Source organism: Oryctolagus cuniculus, chromosome 6, assembly GCF_964237555.1.
Source record: "Oryctolagus cuniculus chromosome 6, mOryCun1.1, whole genome shotgun sequence".
NCBI classification, from domain to species: domain Eukaryota; kingdom Metazoa; phylum Chordata; class Mammalia; order Lagomorpha; family Leporidae; genus Oryctolagus; species Oryctolagus cuniculus.
In genome coordinates this window covers 21,178,126-21,201,669 of record NC_091437.1, presented here as the reverse complement: position 1 = coordinate 21,201,669, position 23,544 = coordinate 21,178,126, and the positions used below count along the sequence as shown (strand labels likewise).

The 23,544-nt window shown below is 51.3% G+C and overlaps 1 protein-coding gene and 1 non-coding gene across 4 annotated transcripts; one reads left to right on the top strand and one right to left on the bottom strand.

Moving 5' to 3' along the window:
• Nucleotides 1–6,253: 6,253 nt before the first annotated feature.
• Nucleotides 6,254–6,373, top strand: LOC127490857 (small nucleolar RNA SNORA64/SNORA10 family). The gene has a single exon (XR_007919248.1). It is a non-coding gene; the product is annotated as a small nucleolar RNA SNORA64/SNORA10 family (small nucleolar RNA).
• Nucleotides 6,374–7,950: 1,577 nt separating this feature from the next.
• IL4 (interleukin 4) lies at nucleotides 7,951–23,480 on the bottom strand. Of its 3 annotated transcripts, XM_070075001.1 has the most exons (5): nucleotides 23,192–23,480; nucleotides 16,268–16,353; nucleotides 16,045–16,092; nucleotides 10,841–10,999; nucleotides 7,951–8,143 (listed from the first exon to the last, which is right to left on the bottom strand). In XM_070075001.1, the coding sequence occupies exons 1-5, from the start codon at nucleotides 23,295–23,297 to the stop codon at nucleotides 8,042–8,044; spliced, it is 501 nt and encodes a 166-aa protein (XP_069931102.1). In that variant the 5' UTR covers nucleotides 23,298–23,480; the 3' UTR covers nucleotides 7,951–8,041. The 3 variants fall into 3 exon arrangements, with proteins under 3 accessions (XP_069931102.1, NP_001156649.1, NP_001164577.1); NM_001163177.1 differs by lacking the exon at nucleotides 23,192–23,480 and having other exon boundaries at nucleotides 8,042–8,143; nucleotides 16,268–16,402; NM_001171106.1 differs by lacking the exons at nucleotides 16,045–16,092; nucleotides 23,192–23,480 and having other exon boundaries at nucleotides 8,042–8,143; nucleotides 16,268–16,416.
• Between the last annotated feature and the right edge of the window lie 64 nt (nucleotides 23,481–23,544).

The following is a 23,544-nucleotide window of genomic DNA, read 5'->3' as shown; positions in this document are numbered from 1 at the left end:
TATAGTAGTGGTCTTTTATGAACACTTGTGTTTATTTCCAACCTGAGGTTAATGAGCAGGTTCTTTGCATTTGTACTCTAAAGGTCATGTGGTTAAAGAGAACTGTGTGTTTCCCACCCAGAAATTCTTAATGTGTGGGAGTTTTAAACAGAAGTCATCGAGAAATAGACATTTGGGAGAGAGATTTTTAAATATACTTCTCACTGATTTAAGTTTATTTTTCCACTGAGAATATTCAAGTTTTATTTTCCTTTGCATTAGGTTTTTGAGAACAGAGACCAGTTCTCCAGTCATACCTTAAAGAAACATGTGCAAAATGTAGCCCACTGAAAGGTGAGATGAAACATGGCTTAGTGGTCACGAAACCATGATCTCATTCGACAACTCTTCACAAGCTGGAACAATCTCCACAACAATAGCATTGCTTGGATTATTGTTACTCGTACATTATTCTGATGAACATTGATTACCAGGCACTGTGCTAGGCTGCTTTAAGAAATGCAAAGTTGGGGTGGTGCCATGGCGCACTAGGTTAATCCTCCACCTGTGGCACCAGCATCCCATAAGGGCACCCAGTTCTAGTCCTGGTTGCTCCTCTTCCAGTCCAGCTCTCTGCTGTGGCCCAGGATGGCAGTGGAGGATGGCCCAGGTGTTTGGGTCCCTGCACCCGCGTGGGAGACCAGGAAGAAGCACCTGGCTCCTGGCTTTGGATTGGTGTAGCTCCAGCTGTTGCGGCCATTTGGGGGATGAACCATAGGATGGAAGACCTTTTTCTCTGTCTCTCTCTCTCTCTCACTGTCTGCAACTCTACCTGTCAAATAAATAAAAATTTTAAAAAAAATTGCAAAGTTGGGCATTTGTGGACAGTCTCAAAGGACTTTTTTTTTTAATATTGTATTTATTTATTTGAGAGGTAGAGTTACAGAGAGAGGGAGAGACAGAGAGAAAGGTCTTCCATCTGCATGTTCACTCTCCAAATGGCTGCAATAGCTGGAGCTGATCCTAAGCTGGGAATCAGGAGCTTTTTCCAAGTCTCCCACGCAGGTGCAGGGGCCCAAGCACTTGGACTATCTTCTACTGCTTTCCCAGGCAATAGCAGAGAGCTGGATTGGAAGAGGATCAGCCATGACTAGAACTGGCACCTATTTGGGATGCTGGCACTGCAGGCAGAGGCTTAGCCCAAAGGACTCCCCTCAAAGGACTTTTTAAAAAAAAAAATACAGCTTTTGGGGCCAGCACTGTGGCGTAGCTGGTAAAGCCACTGTCTGCAGTGCCATTTCACATGGGTGCTGGTTTGAGTCCCGGCTGCTCCACTTCCAATCCAGCTCTCTGCTATGGCCTGGGAAAGCAGTAGAAGATGGCCCAAGTGCTTGGGCTTCTGCACCCACAAGGGAGACCCAGAAGAAGCTCCTGGTTCCTGGCTTCAGTTCAGTGTAGCTCCTGGCGTTGCAGCCATCTGGGGAGGGTGGAAGATCCCCCCCCCCCCCCGCTCTTTCTCTCTGCCTCTGTCTCTGTAACCCTGCCTTCTAAACAAATAAATAAATCTTTATATATTTAGCTTTTGCATAAAAAGGAGACTCCTCTTGCTGTTGCAGGGCTTTCTCTCTTCCTTTTCCCAATTGCCAAGCTATGTAAAACTCCTCTGAGTGTATAGAAAATAAATGTAGAGGCTGGCCCTGGCATATGCAAAATAATGAGTAGTGCTGCCTTTGTACCCTCTGCCCCTCTTCCCCCACTGAGGTGTGGAGCTGCAGTGTCACCTGCTTCAAGCAGCACCCCGAGGTGCTCCCCAGGAAGCCAGTTACTGCCTTGTTCTCAGGGCCGCTGAGAACACCATGCATTATGCCATCTTGTGCAGACCCCCAAGAGATTGCTCCACACCTAGCACTAGCCCAGTGGACTGGTTCCTCCCTCGTGGATAATCAGAACTAGGTAGAATAACATGTATTTTGCTTTGACTGATAGGACTTTAGAATACGGTGGCCTACTTGCCTTTAGTCTGATTTTTTTTTTTTTTTCAGGACCGCCATTTCCTACTCCCTTTCTTCTTTGGCCCTAATAATACTGTTATTTTCTGCCTTAATCCTTTGCAACAGATCAGTTTGAGTCCATTTTTAAAACAAGATAGTGCACAAATAAGCTAAGACTGCAGTTAGTGTGTGCCTTATAGGGACAGTTTGTGCCATTCTAAAGCCACAGCCTCCACTTGATGCCAGCTGGAGGAACCTTCCAAACACTTGTTTGTTGTAACATTATCTGAATGTCTCATTCTTAAGCCGTTTCATTTGCAAAGCAAATCAGGTATTCAGTCTTCCTTCGGAAGTTGAACAAATGTGTGGGAAAATGATTATGAAGAGGCTACTTCAAAAAAGAACCTGTTTCCTCTCAGCATTTATCTTGGGCTTCCTGTGACCCAATCTTCAAGTTACTTTTATCAGCGTTATCAGAACATCAGATTTTACCCGAACACGTTTATGGCTGTGACTAAAGAATATGACAGATCAGACATTCTTCCACACCTGCTCTCCTCCCCCATCCCTTTTAGAGGGCTGGGGAAATTCTAGTTTTTAATCAAAGGCTTTATTTCTCCAGTTGCACAAAGGAATCTAACTGGGACTTTACAACGGAATAAAATATTTCTCAGAGTCGATACCAATCTCAGCAAGAGGATATTGCCCAACTCCACCTAAAAGTACTAGAGTCATTACAGAAGTTTGTTGGCTTTGATTCCTCCTCCACTGTGAGTTAGGCCTCCCCGTTGCCAAGTGTGTGTGTGTGTGTGTCTCCTGCTGTAGCCCAATTTCTGTACATGTGTCTTTTGTGTTTGCTGTATACCTGCACTGTGCTGAGTGGGATGTTCCTGGGAACACAGAAGTGCTCAGTCCTCGCAGAACTCACAGCCTCTCTCAGTGGGCCGAGGGTGCCATGTGCAGAGGGCTCTACAGGAGGGTGAATGATGAGCGTCAAGTCCTGTGTTCTTCCATTGCAACTAGCACAGCATCTCACACGTCTGCCTGACCAAGGAGTCGGCCAGACTGCCTCTCGGGGAAGAGCTGTTGAGGCTTTGAAGCCATTCAGTAAGTGGGGAGGCATTCTAGACAAAAGGAGTAGAATGCGTTTAGCTGCCAAGTGCGCTGATGTTCTGCTGGAACTGAGGCCACAGGGCTGTGTAGGGAGAGGCCAGGATCCCATTGTCAGAGTTTTCTGTAAGTGAAGGATGTCCAGTGGGACTCTGAAATTGTGTTGTAGAGAAACAAGTGCTGACCAGATTGTGAAGGTTTAGATGGGAGGGACCAAGGCCTGGGAGAGCCGGTGATGTGTGCACAGGCACCCTGGAGGCTGACGCCGTCATCAGCCGGATGATCCGTTCTCTCATGAACTGCCTGGCACCTGTGACTGCTCTGGACTGAGGGAGCCTATATGTCTTTACTCTCTGTACTCCAGCTGCCTAGCAGGTCCCTGGATGTGTAGTGAGCACTGGTGAACAGGAACCAAGGACCAGAGACTGGAAGTTGGACTAGGGAGAAGTGGACAGGAAGGATGACTCGGGCAGAAGAAAGGTGCTCCAGAGAGCTAAGAGGTGGATATCTGGGGTTAAGGCAGAAGGCTGGTTCTGGACAGAGTGAGCATGACAGCCACCCAGGGGATGTTGGTATCCCCCTGGGGATGGAACTCCAGCTTGAGTTGACAGACTGGACCTAGAATCAGCCCCGACGTGAGAGAACGTGCTGCCCTGCCCAGTGATGCTGGTAGGATGCAGAAAGCTAAGCTTGTATTGAGAAGCCAGGCTGAGCCTTGCTCCATAAGGAAGCAATGCAAGGGCCAGCGCTGTGGCACAGCGGATTAAAGCCATAACCTGCAGTGCCAGCACCCCATATGGGCACTGGTTCTAGTCCTGCCTGCTCCACTTTTGATCCAGCCCTCTGCTATGGCCTGGGAAAGCAGTAGCAAATGGTCCAAGTCCTTGGGCCCCTGCATCCATGTGAGAGACCCAGAAGAGGCTCCTGGATTCAGATTGGCTCAGCTTCAGCTGTTGTGGTCAGTTAGGGAGTGAACCAGCGGATGGAAGACTTATCTTTCTCTTCGTCTGGCTCTGCCTTTCTCTGTAACTCTTTGAAATAAATTAAATAAATCTTTATAGAAAAAAAAAAAAAAAAGGAAGCAATGCATAGCCCTTTGTCATGAGAGTCCTCAGATGCCTTTGGGTACCCTGAGATGCAGAAGGGAGGGTGAGGAAAAACTGGGCAGGTCAATGGCACAAATGAGCCAGGAGCAACCAGAGGGGCCATGTCTGTGTGTTTAAAAAATGTATTTATTTGAAAGGCGGAGTTAGAGATCTTCCATCCACTGGGTCACTCGCCAAATGGTCACAATGGCTGGGGCTGCCCCACGCTGAAGCTAGGAGCTTCTTCTGGGTCTCCCACATGGGTACAGGGGCCCAAGCACTTGGACCATCTTCTGCTGCTTTCCCAGGCCATTCGCAGGGAGCTAGATTGGAAGTGGAGCAGCTGGGACTTGAACCGGTGCCTATATGGGATGCTGTTACTGCAGATGGTGGTTTAACCCACTGTGCCACAGAGCCAGCTATTGTTGTGTTTGTATTAGAAGCCACCCTTTCTAATTGTGGCCCAAGAATGTTTTAATAAGAGACACGGCTATAGATTTGAGCCAAATGGCTTTTTTTCCCATTTGTTTATCCAGTGAGTATTACCTACTACCAGATGCCAGTCAGAGATGGTTGATTCAAGGGCAGAAGGTGGAGGTAGCCAATAGCCAGGAGGGCGAGGTCAGCCTGTGCTGTCAGCGTCACATATTCCATGTGCAAATGAGGTCCGTCCCATGAAGCAGGCGTAGGCTGTGGCTAAGTTTCTGAAATGAGTGTGCTTAAATGACAGGCATCTTGACTTTGACTTACTCCTGGACTTCTGCTTCGCTCGCTCTGTGTGTCCTCTTCCATCTGTGCTCTCTGTATGTTTAGAGGCACCTCGCTGGGTTTCCATGCAGAGTCCAGGATTACAGTCTGAAGTGAATGGAATGTGAGTTGTATCTTGACCATTGAATCTTGTCTTCAGACAGATCTGCCATAGAGCCTGCATGTGTCCTTTCTCTAACTTGTTTCAAATCTTTTTTTTTTTTTTAAGATTTATTTTATTTATTTGAAAGACACAGATACAGAGGGGGGGGGGTCTTCCAACTGCTGATTCACTCCCCCAAAATGGCCACAACAGCAGGAGCTAAGCTGATCCAAAGCCAGGAGGAGCCTGGAGCTTCTCCAGGGTCTCATGTGGGTGCAGGGGCCCAAGGACTTGAGCCATCCTCTGCTACCTTCCCAGGCACATTGGCAAGGAGCTGCATTGGAAGTGGAGTAGCTAGGACTAGAACTGGCACCCATTTGGGATGCCAATGCTGCAGGCCAGAGCTTTAGCTTGCTGCGCCACAGTGCTGGCCCCTCCAAATCTTTCTGGATGAATGGGAATACATCTGATATAAGACACACACAACGCACACTGCAGTGCCTGGATCCAATACCCAGCCCCCACTCCTGATTCCAGCTTCCTTCTAACCCACACCCTGGGAGGCAGCAGTGATGGTTCAAGTAATTGGGTTCCTGCCGCCTACATGGGAGACTTGGAGTTCCTGACTGTTGACTTCACTGGCTCTTGGCTTTAGGTGGCCAAGTCCCAGCTGTTGTGGCCATTTGGGGAGTGAACTGGCGGATGCTACCCCTCTCTCTCTCAAATAAAAAAAAATTTTAAATCTTTTTGACGGGCTTTCCTTTGTAGTCTAGGCCTCATACACAAACTATAACCCACAAGTCATATCCTGTGGCAGACTACAGCTCACATTAGCCATTGAATGCAAATAAGTCTCAATCAAAGAAGAAAGGAAATTAAAGTGTTCAGGGTGTATCTGCTCTGATTGGGCTGAGCAGCCCCCATGACTCTCCTGTATACTTAGTGCCCTTGGCACACGGGTATTTCATGTGGGCAGGGTGAAACTGGCTGTGGTCAGGGTGAGACTTTAAGCTTTTGATTTATTCCCTTATTTTGAAAGGATTAAAAAGACATTACATATTTTTGTGTAATTTTAGTACTACTATTAATTTTGATGACGTGTAAGTGAGGATGAAAAGAATGCTAAGTCACTGCTGCAGATCAATATTCTTGCCGAGAAGGCAGGTTTTGATGATCTGACTTCATTTTGTGTTGTCCTGCTCTAGTTCTTTAAATAATGGCTTTGTTGGGATGCAAGTCTTCTCTCAGCTCTGAGTCTTACACCTGGCTTCACCTGTGGGACTTCCATAAGGGGGGAGGGGGGGAGATGGCCTCAGGACCTTGTGGTGGCCTCTCTTTTCCTCAGAGGCACAACAGATGCAGGGCAAAAAATAAAAAATAAAATAAAAAATAAAAAATAAAAGATAAGTAAAAGTATCAAATGCATCCTAATGGGGTACACAATTCAGGGGTCAGTCTATTCATAACAGATGTGCAGCCATCACCACTTGTTAATATCAGCATTTTCGTCACCCCCAAAAGAAACCCCATGTCCATTCAAAGCCACTGCCCATTCCTCTACCCCTCCTGGCACCTAGCAAGCAATATTCCATTTTTGTCTCTCTAAATTTTCCTATCCTCAATATTTCCTATTAGTAGAATTACACCATATGTGGCCTTCTTTATCTGGCTTCTTGGCACATTTCCTGGGTGCGTGCATTTTGTGGCTATGTCAGTACTTAGTTTCATTGTTTGATTGTGAATTATCTGCTGTGAAGATATACTGCATTTTGTGTACCCTTTTTTCAGTGGACAGACATTTGGGATGCTTTTTTTTTTTTAATGTTTGAAAACAGTTGCTGTGAACATCTGCAGAGGTTTTTTTATGGACATGTTTTCCCTTCTCTCTGATCTATACCTAGCATTCAAATTGTTGAGTCTTAAACCATCTTTAACCATTTGAGGAACTGCCAAGTTGTTTTCCAAAGTGGCTGCACCATCTCCCAATCACAGCAGCAAGTGTTCCAGTTTTTCTGAGTCTTTGCCAGCACTTGTTATTGTTTGTTTTGTACATTTTATTTAAGTTTAAAATTTTCTCAGCCACCTTTCCTCTTTTTTTTTTCAGGCTTTCGAAGGGCTAGCATCATAAAATAAATTTTCAAGTATATATATAAAAGCAGAATAGTTCAATCATCTCCATTACCCATCCTCAGCTACAACGTCAGCTCTTGATGTGTTGACTGGACATGGTACATCGCTTCCCCTGTTGGACAATAAGGGCTTACCTCATTCATTTTCCCCTTCACAAATTTTTTACAGTAAGTTATCTTTTAGTTCTTATATCACCTTTAAAGTTCATAGAAATAATTAAACCTCATGTTCTTATTCCATCAAACCTTGACGGTGGTGGTGAACTGACTCCTCCCATGGAAGCTGGGAGTGTTAGTGCCCTGCCTGTCTCTCCCAACCGTGTTCAGCTCTTCCTTTTGTATTGTCTGGTGGGTGGTGTTTAGAGTCTGTTCTCCACCCATAATTAAGTCTTCCGTACTTTGTCAGTTGGTTCTAAGACTTGATAACCAAAAGAATTTATATTACGAGTTCAAAGGTTGTCCACTGCAGCACCTGACAGTGTGTGAGGCTTACTTACGTTTTCTACAGACTTTGTGCGAAGGGGAGACGAGTGTTCTAAGCACCTAGCTGACCGCTAGTTTAGACAGGAGGATTCATGGACACACTGTGCAGGCTCTCTTCCTTATCATTTACATCTCACATGGCTCTGTTTCTTAATCATCGTATGCTGTTCTCGCTCCCAGTAGAGAGGAACAGCGTTGAGAAGGAAATGGTCTTTCTGTTTGGCTCCTACACTATTTATAGTAAGTTAACTTGGTTTTTCTAAGAGTTGCAAACCACAATTGCATTTGTCACGTAAACATAGTCACCATTAAATACCATCACTGTTATATTCTACATATACTTTATTTTATGATGAATTATAAATACATAAATATTAAAAAAATAAAGCCATTAAAATTCATAAATTAAAATATTCAGCTCTGACGCTTTGAGTATTTCTCTTGCATGGCGGTCTTTAGCCTGTCTAAGAAGTCTTCCAGTGTAGTCTGTCTGGCTTCCTTCCCAGGACAGTTGCTCTGCGAAAGAAGCATTGCGTTAGCTGCATTGGGAAGCATTCGAGGCTTGCTCTCCTGCCTGTCGACTGGGTCAGGCATCCCCTGGCGCTTGCCACCTGCACAGTGCGCAAACCTGGACCTCCACACTAGTTTGATTGGGGTCCGACTCTGCCACTAGACCAGCAGGGTCTTTACCTAACCTTCCTGGTCACGGTACCCCCTGCATGCTGGCTTTCAGGGGGTGGGCACAGTCTCTGGAGATGTGTCACAGCTAGGGGCTGCTCACAGGCAGTGACATGGAGGTGCAGGTTAGACCAGTTCATTGCCCTCCTGGGCACTCTGTGTGGCTGCCTGACTTGCTGAGAGATTCAGTCAGCTGCCCTCATGCCCTCAGTAACACCACCGTGCTGTGGCACCAAAGGAGAAAAGGATTCCAGGTCCCTACCTCCAGGCCACCACTTCACTTTGAATAGGGGGCCAATGCCGTGGTGCAGGTTAATCCTCCGCCTGCGGCGCCGGCATCCCACATGGGTACCAGTTCTAGTCCCAGCTGCTCCTCTTCCGATCCAGCCCTCTGCTATGGCCTGGGATGGCAGTAGAAGATGGCCCAAGTCCTTGGGCCCCTACACTTGTGTGGGAGACTGAGAAGAAGCTCCTGGCTCCTGGCTTCAGATCGGCGCAGCTCCAGCAGTTGCGACTGAACCAGTGGGTGGAAAACCTCTCTCTCTGTCTCTCCCTCTCACTGTCTGTAACTCTACCTCTCAAATAAATAAATAAAAATCTTTTTTTTTTTTAAAAGCCATTGCTTAGGCAAGCTACTTAATTTATTAAAAAAAATGTCAGTTTCTTCCTTTGTAAAGTGGGGACGATAGTACCCACTTCTGAAGGTCATTAAGAGGCTTGCAAGAGAGAACGCGTGCAGTGGCCGGTCCTGTTCATTCCCTTGATCTTTCCAGTAAGGTGTGAAGGTGGAGGCCCAGGAGGGGAAGAACGTCCCTGTTCTCTAAAGCCGGCTCCTCTGCTCTGCTCCAAGGCTTCTGCCCTCTCCTGATTCTGTCCGTTTCCTGTAGCATCAGCTTTCCTTCCTTCCCACTGGCACCCTAACACGCTGATGGATATCCCGCCTGGGAAGAGCTCCCCTTACTCCACACCTGCCCTTCAGCTATTGTTCCTTTTCTCTGCAACCTTACGGCAGAACACCTCAAAAAGAGTTTTCTGTATTCACGGTCCGTGATTCACCTGTTCCCACCTCCTCCTCTCTTGTACCAGCGCCAGCTGGGCTTGCATCCCTACCTCTCCATTTATATCCCTATCACCAGGGCTATCCGTCCTTCCAAAGCACTCCCTCCCTAAGAGAGCGTCTTCCCTTGCCTTGCGGTGCACCACACGCTCCTAAGTTTTATCCTATGGCAGTGGCTGCTGCTTTTCGTCTCCTCTGTTGGATCCCCCTCTTCCTAACCTCCAAGACTCAGGCTTCAGATCTCTTCCCTTCTCTACTTCAGTCTGACTTGAGGTAGCATCACTGGAGAACTCTGTTTTACATGTAAGTCCTGACCTCTCCCCTAAGCTTTTCTGACCATCTTCTCAACATGTCCACTTAGGTCTGCAAATAGCTACCTCATATTTATGATGTTTGAAATTGAATTCTCCATCTTCCACAGCATGAAGCTATGTTAAGTCCCCAGCGTTCCATGGCTGTTACAGGACCAGCCATCCCCAAAGGGTCCCTGCAGGAACCACGAAGTCACCTTGTTCTTCTTTCATAACTCACAAATGATTTGCCACCAAGTCCTTCTGGCCCTATTTGTAGTTATATCCCAAATTGAGCCACCTCCACTGTTCCCACCCCATCCGAGCCACCATTGTCTCCAGACTGGTCTACGGTAGAAGCTTTCTGACAATACACTCAACGCTGTTCAGTCTGCTTACCATACCATGACCAGAGTGACCACTTACAGCCATGTAAGTCAGATCGTCCTCTATCCTGCTCAGAACCCCATCCTCGGGGCAGAATGCAAAGGCCCTGTGTGATGTGATTGGCTGAACTCCCCCTGGGTCCCTCTGATCCAGTCATATTGGTCGTCTGGCTGAGCTTTGAACCAACACATGAAACTCATCTCCACCCTCGGGCCTCTGCACAGCTGTACTTTCTGTGTTGATCAGGTGGCCTGAATCCTCTCAAACTGCTGCTTGGATAACATCACGAACTCCTGAACCAGTCCTCTGCACTGTGACTCCTGCATTCTTTATTTCTGTTTTTCTTCATGGCGCTTTTCGTTACTGAACATCATATTACACATTTGCATCTGAGAGCAGTGGACTGGCTGCTTATCTGAGAGAGCTTCCTCCACTGGTTCAGCCTCCAGACGCTTGCACTAGCCCCTGGCTAGGAGCTAAATCCAGATCTCCCACTGCATGAGACATCACAGCTACCTCCTAGGGTGCTCATTAGCAGGAAGCTGGGGTCCAGAGCCAGAAGTGGGAATCAGACCTCGGCACTCTGATGTGGGACGTGGGTGTCTCAACCACTGGGCTGACTACCCAGCCCTGCCTGTTTGTCCTTAATGGTGCATCCCTAGTGTCTGGAAGAGCACCTGGCACTCGCAGAGCCGTAACGAGTGCTGGTTGAACGAGTGAGTGGGCGGATTAATCAAGGTACTGCAGCTCCTGAGGCGGAGCAGTGAGCGGGGGGGGCCGCCTCCGCCGCCGCCTCCTTACCAGCTTCGCCATGCTGCAGAGGTTCCTGTCGAGTCCTCTCAGGAGTCTGAGGTCACCGAGCTCTCCGTGCTCCTTGAAGCACCAAGACACCTTGTGGTGGAGGTAGAACTGCCGGAGTGCAGTCGCGGCCCTGCAGACGGCCTCTCTCTCGGTTGTGTTCTAGAAAGAGAAATACCAGACGGCCACGCGCTAGCTCTAGCGTGGACGTGGAGCAGGTGTTTTCCTTCCCGATTTCCTTCTGGGAGGACAAATGGAGAAAGGTGAGTTTGCCCGCTGTGGCTCCGTAGCCAGGCATTCCTGCCTGCTGCTCTGGCCTTCAACCTCTCCAGACGCCTGCTACCAACAACCTGCACAGGCTGCCACCTGCTCTTCAAAACCTCCCAACTTCTCTTCCCTTGGAGGGTTTTGCCAGAAGGGCCCCTGGATAGCATCGCTGACTGAGGTAAGTGGCCCAGGGGAGAGTCCCGTGCAGGGCCATCTGGCGCTACAGTCCGCGTCCAGCTGCGAGCTCTGCTCTTCCTTCTGTAGAAAGAACCCACATGAGCCCCTCCCGGCGGATTCTGCTCTCATTCCGAAAGCCTCTCGGGTCCAGCTTTCCCTGGAAACACTGCTTGTTGACGCAATGAGTGCCCATCATTGGCCTGGACACTGCTGCTCCGGGCAGCACTTGAATTTGGCTCCCCGCAGGGGAGAGAGCCGTACATGGAGAAGTTCATGGTCAAGTGGGGAGTTAAGAGTTTCCCCATGCTACAAGAGGTCAGTGCCCAGATGAGCAGGGCAAGCTGCCGCAGGGGTCTGACCTGGGGAGGTGAGAGGGTGCCATTGAGCTGGAGTTGGGGCCTTGGCTGGTGCAGGATGAGGATCTCCTGGGAGTGTTGCAGCTCTGATGTGGGACTGTCCACAGGCTCTTCCTGGGGACAATGGGTCTTAGAAAAAGAAACCAGCTTTTGGGGTCGGCGCTGTGGCGCAACGGGTTAATGCCCTGGGCTGAAGCACCGGCATCCCATATGGGCGCCGGTTCTAGTCCTGGCTGCTCCACTTCCAATCCAGCTCTCTGCTATGGCCTGGAATAGCAGTAGAAAATGGCCCAAGTCCTTGGGCCCCTGCACCCACGCGGGAGACCCGGAAGAAGCTCCTGGCTTCAGATCAGTGCTGCTGTGGCCAATTGGGGAGGGAACCATCAGATGGAAGCCCTCTCTCTCTCTCTCTCTGCCTCTCTCTCTGCCTCTCCTCTCTCTGTGTAACTCTTTCAAATAAAAATAAATAAACCTTTAAAAAAAAAACAGCTTTTTGGCGGAACCTAGGAGAGGGATTGTGCATCAGTCTAGACCAGGCCTCGGTGTGCTCTGGTTTTCCACTGAAAAACAAAGGCATGAAACCTAGAGCGGTCTTAGCTTGAGCCCTGTTTCCTTATCAAGTGCAGATAAACTGTGTAGCCTTGCTACTCAAAGTGGGCCCACGGGCCAGCAGCCTGGACGTCACCTGGGAGCGTGTTAGCAGTGCAGGCCTACAGCATGGGAAGCTGCAGTGAGAAGATCACCGTGAGGACCACGGGGGACGCTGCCCAAGCAGCTGCCAGTTCTGTATTTCACCTGATGCTCAAGAAGGTAACTAATCAGCAAGAACAATTCAGGCTCCCACCAGCAAGAGACAACCTCTTAGGATTCTGGTAAATATCTTCTCAGGTTTTTCTTTGTTAATACAGTTTTTTTTTCCTCCAAAATGGAGCAACTGGTATTGACACTGTGTTGTGACGTCTTTACACTTAGACTGCAAGCATTACACTGGAGAATGCTGTTTAAGATGGAATTCAGAGGGGCACAGAAACCACTGTGGCTTTGTACAGCCTCTCGTCAGTCCCCGGTTGTAGCAGCTTTTTGCTTCTATAAATGATGTGGCAGGAGCAATCTCTGTGTCCATCTCTTTTTCTGTAAGCTAACTAACAGATTTTATTCTAAGATTTTTCAAGGAAGCTCCCTCAAGGGGAGGGCCCCTCGAGGGGAGGGCCCCCTGCCCCATGTGCTGGACTGGCGGAAGGACACCTAGCTGGCTGGGAGTCTCTTCTAGTCCCTGACTGGAGTTTAAGGGTAGTGACTGTCTCTGGGTTCTGGGAGTCAGGGACCCCCTTTCTAGCCACCACCCTGGCTCGGTGTGGGTGGGTGGCAGTGGTGAGCCTGTTAGGAGGTGGCTGCTCCCTGTGTACCCAGATGTGAGCAGGTGCCCTCCTCTGTTGCTGTAGAGAGAACGGTGAAATCTCAGAAAGCCAGAAGGGCCCTTTGATAATTTTCCCATCAAAAGCTGGTGAGGCTTTTCTGAAACTTTAGCTCAGAAGCCTAGAAGTTATGCTGTCTCTTGGTTTTGACCAGTATATGATCACAAAAATCACAAAATTAGAGGAAACCCTTTACAATGTTTTTCTAAGTATTTTCTAAAGGCATTGTATTTAAAATAGGAATTGAGAAGTCTCTGTTGGATGAAAAGGACTATTTCTAAAGGGAGTCTTAGTTGGAGGCCTTGAGTTTAGTTCCCTTGGTTTTGCTGCACGAGGATAACCCTTGACGCTCCCCTGGCTTCTTGGCCAGCCTGCTTCCCGCCACCCGCGTCGCCTTTGTTGCCTGTGTGGTTCTGGCAGTGGCTCGGGAGGAGGCCTCACACCTCGGCCTTGTTCAGGAAGAGAGGAAAAGAAGGGCGTGAGCCCATGCCAGAGCGAGGTCTGTCCCTCGAGGGGATGCCAGGAAATGACCATGGAGTGGGGTTTTCTTCTGGGGCAGTGACTCAGTCTCCTAACTTGGTTCTGGGCTAGCCTCGTCTAGGGCCACTGAACGCAGCCCTGACGGCGTTGCGTTCATTATCTCCTGCTCTGCCCACGTTTAGTCAGCTGATACATGGGGAAGTCCTCTGAAAACCCAAACAAGGCGGCCTGAGATTCAATATGGAGCTCTGTGAAGACTTGTGGGCTCCAGCTGTCCTTGGTAAATGGGATATACTTCCAAGTAAGGGTACACCCAAGAAAGCCTTCAGAGAGCAGCCAGCTTGCTCTCCTCCGGCTGGAGTTGCCTCCAAGACCCAGGATTTCCATCCGCTTGTTCCTGGCAGCAGCTGTCCCGAGGATGCTCCCCAACTTAGAAATAATGTAATTCCTAATCCCCCAAATAACTGAGACTAATACACTAGGTTTTAAAAAGACTTTCTCCTTTGGGAACATAAATAGCTTTACCTCCCACCTACTACTTTTGTGGGTTTTTGTTTGGAAAATAAAAGCCTTTCGTTGCTCTGAAATACCTTAATAGATGAGTAAGCAGTGCTGAGTATTGGGGGAAGAAGGCGATGGAAGAGGGAGGTTAATTCCAGGAGGAATGGGTCAGGCTGTGCAGGGGAAGGCGTGTGAGCTAGGGAAGCGTGAGGAAGGCCGTGGGGACTTGGAGGAGATGATGACGGGTGTGGTGAGGGGGCATCCCTGTGAGAGCTGGGAGAAGACAGGAGCCTGACCTGTACTGGGACGGTGGTCTTGAAATCACAACTTTCTACCCACTCCAGGGCTGGGTTCCAGCCAGGCCTCCCATCACCTCCAGAGTCACCGTCACACCTTCAGATGTGGAAAGTGAGGCACAAAGTGGCCAGAAGTCTTGTCAAAGACCACACAGCTAGTTAGTGGCAGAACTGGGACTGAAGCCATAGCCTGTCTCCCAACTGCCGCGGCTGACATGGAGCCCAGGCAGCAGTGTGGCATCCACGGGTCGCAGGACACAGCCCAGATGCTCTTGGCTTCTGTTGGTGCTATCTTAAGTCCTTAAGCAAGGACTTGGAAATTGTATAAATATAGTATATATATATATTATACATACACCTGTAACCTTGTCCTTGGGAGTCCCATCCTGTATCAGACTCCTGGAATAATCTTCAATAAAATGAGGTAGCCCAGATAGAGCCTTGAAGAGCAGTCTTAGAAGGAGAAGGGGGGCTGGCACCGCGGCTCACTAGGCTAATCCTCCACCTTGCGGAGCCGGCACACCGGGTTCTAGTCCCGGTCAGGGCACTGGATTCTGTCCCGGGTGCCCCTCTTCCAGGCCAGCTCTCTGCTGTGGCCAGGGAGTGCAGTGGAGGATGGCCCAAGTGCTTGGGCCCTGCACCCCATGGGAGACCAGGAGAAGCACCTGGCTCCTGCCATCGGATCAGCGCGGTGCGCCGGCCGCAGCGCACCAGCCGCAGCGGCCATTGGAGGGTGAACCAATGGAAAAGGAAGACCTTTCTCTCTGTCTCTCTCTCTCACTGTCCACTCTGCCTGTCAAAAAAAAAAAAAAAAAAAAAAAAAAAGGAGAAGGGGCCCTGCTCTGTGGGCCGAGTGCCCAGGCTGACTCCTGGCCGGGTCAGCCCCTCCAGCACACACGGAAAGCCGGCACTTAGGAGCTTTGGGGCTTTCATTCTCAGTCGTGTGTTTCCATGAAAACAGGAACTGAAGTACGCCAAGCCATTGATACAGCCCCAGTCATGTGTTTGTCAGAGAAAACACACTATCAGCTGTCAAATCTATCTCCTCCCACTGCACATGGTGGGGTGGGGGTGAGACTCGCGGGAGCAGCAAGGCTGATGGTGCCCCAGCAGTCAGAAGCAGGGATGTGTTGGGCTCTGTGCGTCAGGATGGTCCCAGCACAGGCGCGAGGGGGTTTGGTAGGACAGAGCCCGCTGCGGGCCTGGGGGCGGCCAGGCCGGAACGCAGTGGGCTATTAGGTGACCGGCCTGTGGGAGAGAGAGGAGGGGCTCTGGCAATACCTCCTCTGTTGTCATAGGAAGTCTCTTAGACAAAATGAAAGCTCCCTCGACCTGTAATCTCAATATCTACTTCTCTGTGAGGCTATCTGGTTTTTCAGAAAAGCATGGGCCAGAAAACTTCTCTCATTCAACAGGCATTTAGTGAACACCTTCTGTATTCCCGGTAAATCCCTAAAGAGCTTTTTCTTGACCTGGGTCTGGTGACAAAATCCAAGCTATCTGTCACACCCCTCCTCAAATCAAGTGAAACCCGAAACGCCGAAACACGGTCCTCAAGCGTGAAGACGCAGATTCTCATTTCTGAAAACATTTAACACCTTACAGATAGCCTGGGCCCCCCTGTTTCCCCCAAGAAGTATCTTGTTGGAGCCCTTGCAGGCGGCTCCCGTCTCACAGGTCCCCCTGCACTGGGGCAGGCACGGGCAGCTTCTTACCTTGGGGACGGCCAGGGCGTCTGCTATCATCAGCTTGGTGCATGGAGTCTTGGCCCCGGCAGGAACAAGAGAACAAGAGACAGAGTCAGCCTCCGACGGGACAAGTCTGGGGAGAAGTCTCGCGTGCTCCCTTTCCTGCCCCCGACCCAGCCCCGGGCCTCCTGGCCCTCAGGTTTCTCATAGTCTAGGACGCACGGGGAGATGGTGCCAGATAGGTGCTCACCTTTCTCTCTGTGAGGATGTTCAGGGTTTTGATGACTTCGGGTAGGATGATGTCGCCCCTGCGCCCCTGGATGAAGTGCGCGGTGCCTGCGAGGAGGCAGAGCAGAGTGACAGGCAGCTGGGCAGGGAGCCCCATCAATAGTGCAGTGGCGGTGCGGGGCAATTAGTTTATCAGGAGACGCTACCAATGCATTCTGACAAAGATTTCTCTATTTATAGATTTAAAATTGCTGAAACCGAGGAAAAATGAGTTTACATTGGAAATTTTCGTTACACCAGATTGTCAGTTGCTGGGAGCCAATCAGAGCCTCTCTTCCAGGAGAAAAAGTGCCTCAGAGAAACAGGTAAAATGTTCCTGTGAAATCAGACCAATAGGAAAATGAAACCTTTTTTTAAAACTAACTACAAAGTTTCAGCATAGGAAATTACACCATAATTTGCTCTTTAGATTAATCTTATCAGCTTGGGGCTGCTGCTGGCTTTTGCTTTGCATAGAAGGAAGAGGCCACAGGTGTCCGAGCTAGTCTGAGCGCGGTCCCTCCCGGGGAAAGATAGAGTGATATCAAGAAAGTCTGACTTGCACAGCTCTTGAGCCCGGGCTCTTCCAAGTATGGGTGGAGACCTGGAAGTTGTCCTGTCATGGAAAAGCTGACCTGGGGCTCCTCTCTGGGCAGAAGGAGATCCTGTCCCGCCCTAGCACGGGTGGGCTGTTCCTGCAAGTGGAGGTCTTGAGGGCAGGACAGGTGACACTGGGTGGGGCAGGTGAGGACGCCCCAGGCCGGGTGTGCCCCTCTCAGGAGCACCACTTCATAAATGGGACTTCAACACATCCTAATTAGGAAAAGAAAAAATTAAAAAAGCCCCAGTCTTAGAAACTTGCGAATCAGTTCTCTTGGTCAGCGCCGCTTCCTCCCGCCTGGCTGTTGGAATCTCATCCCCTAGAGCTGTGAGGTGCTTGCTCACCTTGACAGTGAACCTAAGGACCCCATCGCTGGCTTAGCTGCCTGGGCCTTGTGCAGCGTCCCTTCTCCCTCTGCACCCTTCCAAGAAAGGGCCCGGCCACGGTGGGAACCCGCACCCTCACCCTTCCTCCCAGAGCCTTCCCCGCACTCCCCGCCCTTGGTCTCTGATCTTCTCCTTACTCATCTGCTAGGTCATCTGGAAGTGTTTGTGACTGAGGCTGTTCCTGGACTGGGTTTGTTTTTTTTTTTTTTTCTCTTTATTATTTAATTGACAAAAGTTAAGTATGTCTTTATGGTACGTGAATGTTTTTAAAATTGTATACATTGCGGAGTTGCTAAGTCAAGAAAATTCATGTATTACTTCACTAGAATTTGCGGTGAGAACACCTCAAACCTACCCTCAGGAGCCTGAGCGCGCAGGGCACTCCTAACTGCAGTCACCGTGTCGCGCAGCACGTCTCCTGCTGCCTGGAGTTTTACATATTTGGGCCAACATCTCCCCACCCACTGGTAACCTCCGTTCTACTCTATGCTTCAATGGGTTTGCCATTTTTTTTTTTTTAGATTGCACATATGTGTATGCAAGGGTACTTCAAAAAGTTTGTGGAAAAAATGGAAGGAGAAGATGATGCACATCTCGCACAGACTGTCATGTGGCCTTGTGTGTGCGGTCAGCCTGCCTTACCTGGGGTAGCGTCCACCAGCGGCACCCACACTGTCACAGTGGCTGGACTTTGTTCTTTCTCAAGGCTGAGTAGTATTCCCCTGCGTGCAGCCCGCACCTTCCCTGGGAGCTGTGCGTTGAAGCTGCCATACTCAACAGGTGCCTTTGGACAGCAGCTGCGGGAGCGGAGCCATGCCCTGCAGGGGGAGGGCGCGCCCTCCCCCCAGACACAGGTGCAGCTCAGGGGGCCGTGGGCCACCCTCTCCTCTGACCAGCTGACTACAAACTTGGGAGTGCAAACTGCCTCTTGGGTTTGGTAATTGGCTGTCAGGAAATAGCCCAAGTGAGGTTGCAGTCCTTTGATAGCAGAGATATGCAAATGAGGTCCAACCCTAAGGGGAGACCCACAGGACAGGGTCCAGGCAGGTCCCCGAAGCAGGAAGCTTGACATCCTCTTCACGGATTCCGAGTGTGCCGTGTGCTCAGCTCCCAGCTGCACCTCGGTGCCTGGAGTGGTTCCTGGGGCTCCGTTTTGTACGTGTGTGTGCGCAATGCACAACTGAACAGCGGGCCACCTGGCTGGGCTCACTCTGCAGCCACCTGCTTGGAGGCCAGGCTGGTGTCACAGGAGTTCAGTGGTGTGCTCACCTCCCTCATCGTGCTAGGACCCCCAGGTCGCATCACTCACATAAAGCACTGGGGCCACCAAAGGCCCAAGGATTTAGGAGCTGCCTCCCAGGTCTTTGGCAGAGACTTTGTTCCAAGAATTTGTAACCTGTTGGACGTCCCAAGAGCTCAAACAGAGGCTGACCCTGTCTGTGAGTGAAGTGGATTCCTCTCTGCACAGACAGACTGGGAGAGTTTGTGAGCAGGGCAGATGGCTCTGAGAGAGGCAGACTGAGCTGTGGTGTGGGGGACGTGGGGCCGAGGCTCCAGGCACAGCAGGGGTGGGCTGCGGAAGGTGCCGACTGGCTGCTGGCCCCGCCGGAGGTTCTGGAGAGGTGGGGTGAGGGCTGGGGTCTGGAGCATCCTGGTGGCAGTTGAACAGCCGTGGGCATTGTCAGCAGGTGTTTTCTGCTAAGGACCAGCTGGGACTTGAGGCTCTGGGAGCCAAGATGAGGAACCAGAGGAATATAATGTGGGGCCTTTAGCGCAGAAGCAGGGAACATAGCTAATTTTGTTTCTTCCAGCAGCTGGATGAGGCCAGGGGAAAGAAGGAAACTTGCCCAGCTATCAGGGAGTGATGGGAAGGAAAAGACGGGCTATCCCACAGCGGGGCCCCCAAGCCTGCGGAGTGCTGGGCGGTGCCTGGGCAGGGTCAGCAGGGAGGCTGCAGACTGCTGCGCCCACACTGTGTCAGTCCTAGGCCCTTCCTCTCGCCCTGCACGGGAGCTGAGACTCAGAACTTTGCTTCCAGGCTCTAGCACTGCTGTTTGAAGTCAGCAGACAAGTCACCTGTCACCCGTCAGCTCTGTGACACGGACGGTCACTGACACTTTTGGGGCCTCACCTTACTCATATGTGAAATGGGAATCGCACGTGAGATTCCCGCAAGGAGAGAGATGCTGTGAACGCAGTTGGCGCATTTCCCTCGTGTCCCTCCCCAGGTTTCTGTCACCAGAGGCCACAAGTGCATGGGGTATCAGGGGAAGGGCTCAGGGCCAGGCCTGGCCACTCTGCCTCCCCACTGGGCTTGGGCTTGGGCTTGGGAAAGTAGGGGTGATGTATGCACCTGTTCTGTCGGGTGGAGTAACTGAGAATGCACCTGCCGTTTAGTGAGTGCTGTGTGGGTGGTGGCATTATCATTAACATCATTGTTATTATTATTGACAGTATCTTTGTTTGGGCAAATGCACAGGCCCGCTTGTTTCCCATGATGCACAGCCACTTGCCACACTGCAGCCTTCAGACTTGGTCTCTGGATCCAGGGCAGGAATCAGACCCTGCTGTGGATTCTTGCACAGGAAAGCAGGTGCTTACTAAACTCTCTGGAGAGCAGGAGCAGGCTGCAGGTGTCACAGGGCTCTTACGAATGTACCCCGGGAAGAACCTCTACCTCTGCAGCTGCCACTGGAGGTTTGGCTGCAAGTGCGGTAGACCAGAGCCACTCCCCAATGGCCTCCCAACACGCACCGGAGAGCTTCAATAGCCCACCCTTTCTCCCACTACCCCACAGCCCAAAGGAGCATGAAGGTGGCACTGGCCTCCCTGCCCAGCTCTCCCCATGGCCCCGCTGTGCCCTGCGTCCCCATGCTGTCCCCTCCTGGCAGCGGTGTGGGCGCAATGCCTGAGAGCCCTTTCTCACTGCTCTCAGGTGCACTCATGGTGCAACAGAAGCCTCCGCAAGGGGGAGATTTCTAAGCAGAGGCTGGGCCAGCCAGGCTCCTGCATGGAGCGGGGGCTGGCCAGGTGGGGACAAGTGCCAGGGGAAGGGTGCGGCCTGTGGGGGCTGAAGCCAGGGGCTTGCTGAGGCTCTGGTGGAACTCAGGGACGCCAGGGAGTCTGGGAGGGGACATGGACAGGGCAGCCAGTTAGAACTGTGCAGTTGTCCCAAGAGTGAGGAAGTCAGGTGGATGGGGTGAGACTGGAGAGGGGAGCTTGGGTTTGAGAGCCACTGGGCAGCAGTAGAGTATCCAGGTTAGAACCATGTGTCCAGGAGTCAGCAGCTTTGGCTTGTTCTCTGTGCCAGCTCTGCCACATCCTCTCTCAGTGACCTGGGGGAAGGTACCTTGCCCAGTTTTCTCCATGAAACAGCTGATGGTAGGGGTGTGAGTCATAAACACAGTGTTTGGCGTGGGGCCTGGCAGGTGGTAGCCCTCGAAAACCTGTCTGCTGCCCTCGTCGTGTCTCTTATTCCCAGCGGAGTCAGGTTTGGTGGATCCTGGGGTGAGGAGCAGTGAGGTGTCGCAGATGGCCCCGGGCCTGACTTGGGGGCTGCCATTCTCAGAGGTGGCCTTGGGGAGAGAGAGGATGACCCAAGGCTGATGGTGGGCCCAGGCTCTGGGCACAGAGAGTGACTGAGCCATGGGGAGAATTCACTGCTAAGGAGCATGGGAGGAGAGGGACCAGGAGGGACCTGCCATCTCAGCCACCCTGCAGAGGCGTGCGAGGTAGGAACAGTGGGTTGGTGAGTGGTGACATAATTGCCACAGCTTCTGAGTGCAGTGTGGGCAGGAAGGAGTGGAACCCATAGACAGCCTGTGTCACAGGCAGGCTGTGCTGCTGTGTGTGTTATCAGGGGTGGGCCTCCCCAGCCCAGCAGAGGGCAACTCCCTCATGTAACAGTCCCATACCATTACCCCCAAAGCTCCCCCACCACACAGGGCCTAGGAGCTAATGACGAGATGTCTTGGGGGGAGGAGAGATGGAACAAAACTGGCCTTGAATTGCCAAGTTTTTTTTTGTTTGTTTGTTTTTTTGTTTTTAAGATTTATTTTACTTGAAAGGCAGAGATAAAGAGAGAGAAGGGGATTGAGAGAGAGAGATCTTCATTCATTGGCTCACTCCCCAAATGGCCACAGCAGCCAGGGCTGCGCCAATCCAAAGCCGGGAGCCAGGAGCTTCTTCTGGGTCTCCTGCATGGATGCAGAGGCCCAAGCACTTGGGCCATCTTCTCCTGCTTTTCCAGGCACATTAGCAGGGAGTTAGATTGGAAGGTGGATCAGCTACAACTCCAACTGGCACCCATACAGGACGCCGGCACTGCAGGTGGAGGCTTAACCTTCCATGCCACAGTGCTGGCCCAACTGCCAATTCTCGAAGTTGGACGGTAGATAACTGGGGGTTATCCTTGTATATGTTTGAAATTTTCTATAATAAGAGGTCAGAAAACTTCTAAATGCATGGAAAATTTAAAAACATATTTAGCATTTATCTATAACATACGCATACATAAATTTTGTATTTGTAGATTTTGTGAATAGTAAGTAAAGTAGACATAGAAAAATATAATAGAACTACATGTAACACAGGCACATAAATGCATCCCCAGCATCTGAGCACCACTGCCTGTCTCGCTCTCACACTCCCTGTCTTCCTCACCCCCCTCGGCCCTCACCTCCCACTCCTCCCCTGCAGCCAGGAGGGACCTCAGGTGGCGTCCCTCCATCTCAGATCCTCAGACACAAGGGCCTGCTGTCTCCGCCTGCCCCTGTCCCACTCTCTTCCAGCCACAGGTGCTGGGCAGAGCAGCCTGCACTCCCTGGGAACAGCCTTGCCCTCCCCCATTCTCCCCTCGGTGCAGCAGCCCCTGCCCGCTGCACGGCCCCAGTGGCACTTGTGGCCCTAGACACGTGCCAAGCCAACTTGAGACTGTACCCACTCACTAATGCACTCCCCTAGAAGCCTGCGATGACCAAGACTGCACCAGGCTTACGTTGGAGCCAGGTCTCCCACATAGGTGACAGGAGCTCTATTACTGGAACCACCACTACCGCCTCAGGAGCCAGAGCCAGGTATAAATCTAGATACTTCACCGTGGGACGTGTCTTCAGTGGTGTGTCAACCTGTAGGCTAAATGCGTGCTCTCTCCCACATACTTTAAACCATCTCTAGATTACTTGTAATACTGATGTCAGTTACCTGACATAGGTGTACATAGGGAGCAATGACCAGAAAAGTGGACGCACACGGTCAGCTCAGGTGCCATTTAAAATGCATGCATTTTCTCTCTCGTTGGATCCCCAGAGGCAGTAACCACAGAGAGGCTGCGCTCGCTGACTGCGTGAGTGTGGCTCCGGTTCTCAGGGGGCGACTGACCCTTGGCTGGAGTGATAGCCGTGGAAGTGGGGGACTCCGCTGGGGCTGACGCGGAGCTGTGCGGCCCTGGCACCTTTGCCCCCAGCCCCAGGCTGCTCTTTGTGCCTGTGTCCAAAGGCGCAGATCACGGAGAGGAGGCAGGAACGCAGGCAGGCAGGGTGTGGACCGGCCTTGCTGGGCAGTGTGGTGAAGAGTGATGGCTGTTGGGTTAGCTTTCCCCAGGAGAGGCGGGAGCCGGCTGAGGGGTGCACAGGAGCTCTCTGCATTTGTCCCCGGGGTGTTGGTGTCACCTCGGCCTGACAGCAGGGCTGGCACCTGCTTCCCAGCTCACCTATGTCAGCCTGGCGGGCCAGGGCTGGATGAAGACCCCGAGCCTCTCCAGCATGGTGAGCACTGAGGGACCCAAGAGGGCCCAGCCCCTGCCGCAGGTCGGCCGGCCGGGCAGTTGAGCTTCCCAGGCTATCGGCTGTTGCCTCCCAGGCCTCTGCAGGCCCCCTTCTGATGCCCTGGGAGAGCTGAGGGTCTGGGCCCCTTCACCTACCCCAGTCCTGATCGGCTCCCCCTGGGGGCCAGACACCAATCTGAGGTTCTTTTCGCCTCTTCTGAAATTTATCTTCATCCTGCATTGGGAATGAGTGTGTACTCATTGTAGAAGCCGTGGGAGTCCGTTAGTGAGAAGGCGCCTTTGCCGGTGTGGTGTCACTGCTGCTCCTCTGGGCCGGGGTCTTGAACTGCAGATCTGCAGGGCCACCACAGCCAGCTCAGGCCCTCTTCCCCGCAAGGGTTTCGGGAAGAACTGTGCGGCCCCCGCAGCTCGGCCGTCGTGAGGCAGAGAACAGAGCTGACGAGAGTTGCTAAATTTAATTCTGGTGCCTGCGTCACCTCTGACCACAC

Bases quoted from the DNA above. Each gene is read 5' to 3' on its own strand.
- IL4 (XM_070075001.1), bottom strand. From the start codon at position 23,297: ATGAGTACACACTCATTCCCAATGCAGGATGAAGATAAATTTCAGAAG. The intron at 16,093-16,267 runs GTGAGCACCTAT...GCCGGGGCCAAG, and splicing joins ACATCCTCACAGAGAGAAAG to ACTCCATGCACCAAGCTGAT. The intron at 8,144-10,840 runs GTAAGGAGGCGG...CTTCTTTCGCAG, and splicing joins TCTGCAGCATGGCGAAGCTG to AGCAACTGTCCTGGGAAGGA.